We start from the raw sequence: 3612 nt of genomic DNA, 5'->3' as shown, positions 1-3612 counted from the left end.
TATATATATATACATATCAGCTCTATTTCAGGGTTTCAGGATTTTAGTGTTTTAGGGCTTGGGAGTTTCAACCTCAGCATGCAGGAGCGGCAGTTCAATGGATATTATTGATAATGACATACTGGGGTCTAGTCTGCCGCTGATACGTATGTTATAATCGTTCACTACAGTGTGGATTATATACGAACATGCGAGTGTGCTACATATATACGATCCATGACATCCAACTGTATGACCAACGTGACATGCACACACATAAACACATGCACTCAACTAGGACTCATAGGTATATATACACACACACATAAATATATACCTATAAAATAAACTCGCGTACATGTACGTAAAATACACCTATTGAGAACCCTCACGTACCTGGACAGCCGTGGCGACAGTGGACTGGCTAGTGCCCTCGTGTGTTATAACTTCGAGCAAAGGCATAGCTGGCACAGGACTGAAGTAGTGCATTCCAATGACATTCTGGGGCCATTTGGAAGCCTAGAGAACATAAAAGCTCTGTGTGTTAGAGAGAGGGGGTTTACAATTATTTGTTGTATAGGTATAATTGTTTGTTCACACATAGGTAGCTGGGTATTTGATATTGTATTTATATATATATATAATATATATATAAGGGTATGTATATATAATATATATATAAGGGTATGTATATATACATACGTACATAGGTACATAGGTACATATGTACATACGTATATATATATATATATATAAATATATGTCTATATATATAAATATATGTCTATATATATATCTTACATTTGCAATATATATATATATATATATATATATATATGTTACCTTTGCAATATCAGTAATAGGTAAAGCAGATGTGTTGCTGGCAAAGATGCACTTGTCGCTGGTAACCGCCTCCGTTTTTCGAATCATCTCCTGCTTGACACCGAGGTCCTCAAACACGGCTTCAATAATAATATCCGCACTACAAAGTGATCGAATACGAAAGATAATATGTATTAAGTGGGGATATACATACACATATGTATATAGTATATATATACATACAAGTAAGTATTTAGTAGATATGTACATAGACATGTATTTAGTACAAATGTACATACAAATAAGTATTTAGTAGGTATGTGCGTACACATATGCATGTATATACACAACATTCATATACACATCGTTTGTGTATGTACTTTATGTGGAATAAGGCATATAACCATCATATAGACTGGGATTCCGGGATCCTCGGAAACGAATTAAAACAATAATATCTGCGCTACAAGGAAGTAGGATACACAACACTCTTTAACAGTTCAGAGAACACTCGCACACCGTAATCACGCTGGACACAAACACAAACACATTTACACACACATGCATACACACACACGCACACGCACACGCACGCACGCACGCACGCACGCACGCACGCATATATATATATATATATATATATATGTACACACACACACCTCTTCAAGTCCGTGACATCCGTTGTAAGCTTGAGTTCCGACAGCATAGTATCACACTTCATCTGAGTCATGGTCTTCTTGCGCACACGCTTTCTGAACACGTCCTCCACACGATTCACACCCAACGCAGCCGCATCAGCAGAACGATCCAAGAGCCAAACCTTGTGCTTGGCATTCTGAATGCTCACTTGTGCAATGCCCGAGCCCATCAGGCCAGCGCCTAGGATGGCTACCTACCCAGAGGATAGTGTAGAGGTGTGAAAAATGTAGATGTGTATATGTATATGTATATGTATATGTATATGTAGATAAGAAGATATGTATATGTATGTGTTATATACAGATGTGGATGTATTTGTGTGTAGATATGGGGGGTAAATCTGTGTGTATATGTTTGTAGGTAAGTAGGGTGTATGTATAGGTGCGTGTTCCATGAGCCATGCCGTGTACATGGCGTGCTGCTTGCTTGCCTGTACAATAAGTGAACATATTAGCTCTATGCTTACTAGGCCTACTACTACTACCAGACATACAACCAGGCGATTTATATTTAAACCCTAGACCCTTAAATAGGCCCAATATATGACCTGACTACCGAGTGCATATATATATATATATATATATAAAGTACAGCCATCTAAAGCTTCAAGTGCACGAGATGTGTGTCCCTCAGATAATATATATATATATATATATATATATTTATATATCATAAATGCATGATAACTTACTTTGTCGACACTTGGCTTTGGTTCGCCCTTGTTGACGTATCGGTTGACGGCACACTGCTTCTGCCCGTCAAACAACGACCGCAGCGCAAGGCTCTCCTCCCCCACACTCAGGCTGGTATAAGACTCGACTTCCTTTCTCTTGCCTTCTATAGGTCCCTGCTTGTAGCTATGGATATGAGTGTGACGACTGGTCAGCACAACGTATGATGTGTGGATATTAAGTTGTAGCTGAGGGTAGGCGTGTGGTGTCTGTCAGTACAGTGGTGAGGTATGATAATATGGATGGCTATAGCATCTGTTGTATGGTGTTTTTAAATATAATGTGGTTGCTTGATAGATAATGGCTCGGCCAACAGTACTTGTGGTCACAAATAGATTTCGTATATATACGTAAATATATATCTAATATATATCTAATATATATATATATATATATGTGTGTATATGTATTATATATATATATGTATATTTATGTATATATAAGTATATATTTGTACATATATGTATATATGTATATATGTATATATATATTATATATATATGTATATGTATTATATATATATATGTATACTTATGTATATATTTGTACATATATGTATATATGTATATATGTATATATATATATGTATATATATATATATAGACTTAAGTGATTTCATACCCGGCCTCGACGCAGTCTAGGATGGCTAGGGGTGCTGGGTAGTTGCCGAATGTTTTCTTCATGACAGCATCGCGTGCTTTCTTGAGCACCAGATTCTGACAACGAGATTAGGAAAGTTACATGTACAAATATCAATACAGTGTTCCAGAGCTGAACGAGATTAGGAAAGTAACATATACAAACAGTGTGTTTCAGGGGTTTAGTGTTAGTTGAGGAACATGAACTGGGCCGTAGTGACTATTTAATTAAACATTAACAGTCTGTGCGGGGAGAGACTATTTCAGGGCGCTTTAGGGTTTCTAGGGTTTCTAGAGGTTTAGGCCCCAAGACAGCCACGCGTGCTTGCATATAAATGGTGCTCTGTTTGGGGAAGTAATAAAAGGCTTCCTTATAACTCAGCACTCAATAGACAACATCTTCTCGGGGTATTGTATTACACGCATTAAACCGACGCTCAATCTATTGGTTGCACATACGTTTGCACCGCAGCAATGAGCGGAAGGGGTTGGTGTGTTATACCACGCTAGACGTCAGGACAACCACAGACATAGTGCTACGAGATACATAACAGAGTATACGCTTGCTCTACAGGGGATCAACCAATGCAACGACGCATGCTCAAATATGGCGCTAGAAGTAAATCTTTTTATGGTAGAAGCATAGCTGAGCATTGGTATGCCAAACACGGGATACACAGGATCAACAATACACTTCCGGACACACATGAGCATTTCTAAACCCTAGGTCTGGTGGGAACTAG

At 38.0% G+C, this 3612-nt stretch overlaps 1 protein-coding gene across 2 annotated transcripts; it reads right to left on the bottom strand.

The window, feature by feature from the left end:
- Nucleotides 1-396: 396 nt before the first annotated feature.
- Nucleotides 397-2914, bottom strand: SARC_04318 (the record flags this gene model as incomplete). Of its 2 annotated transcripts, XM_014301857.1 has the most annotated exons (5): nt 397-516; nt 823-961; nt 1461-1693; nt 2192-2357; nt 2853-2914. In XM_014301857.1, 5 exons carry the CDS (start codon nt 2912-2914, stop codon nt 499-501), a joined length of 618 nt encoding a protein of 205 aa, XP_014157332.1. In that variant the 3' UTR covers nt 397-498. The 2 variants fall into 2 exon arrangements, with proteins under 2 accessions (XP_014157332.1, XP_014157331.1); XM_014301856.1 differs by lacking the exon at nt 823-961.
- Nucleotides 2915-3612: the final 698 nt, after the last annotated feature.

Source organism: Sphaeroforma arctica (genome assembly GCF_001186125.1).
Source record: "Sphaeroforma arctica JP610 unplaced genomic scaffold supercont1.238, whole genome shotgun sequence".
In the NCBI taxonomy this organism is placed as follows: domain Eukaryota; class Ichthyosporea; order Ichthyophonida; genus Sphaeroforma; species Sphaeroforma arctica.
This window is presented reverse-complemented; position numbering and strand designations above follow the sequence as displayed.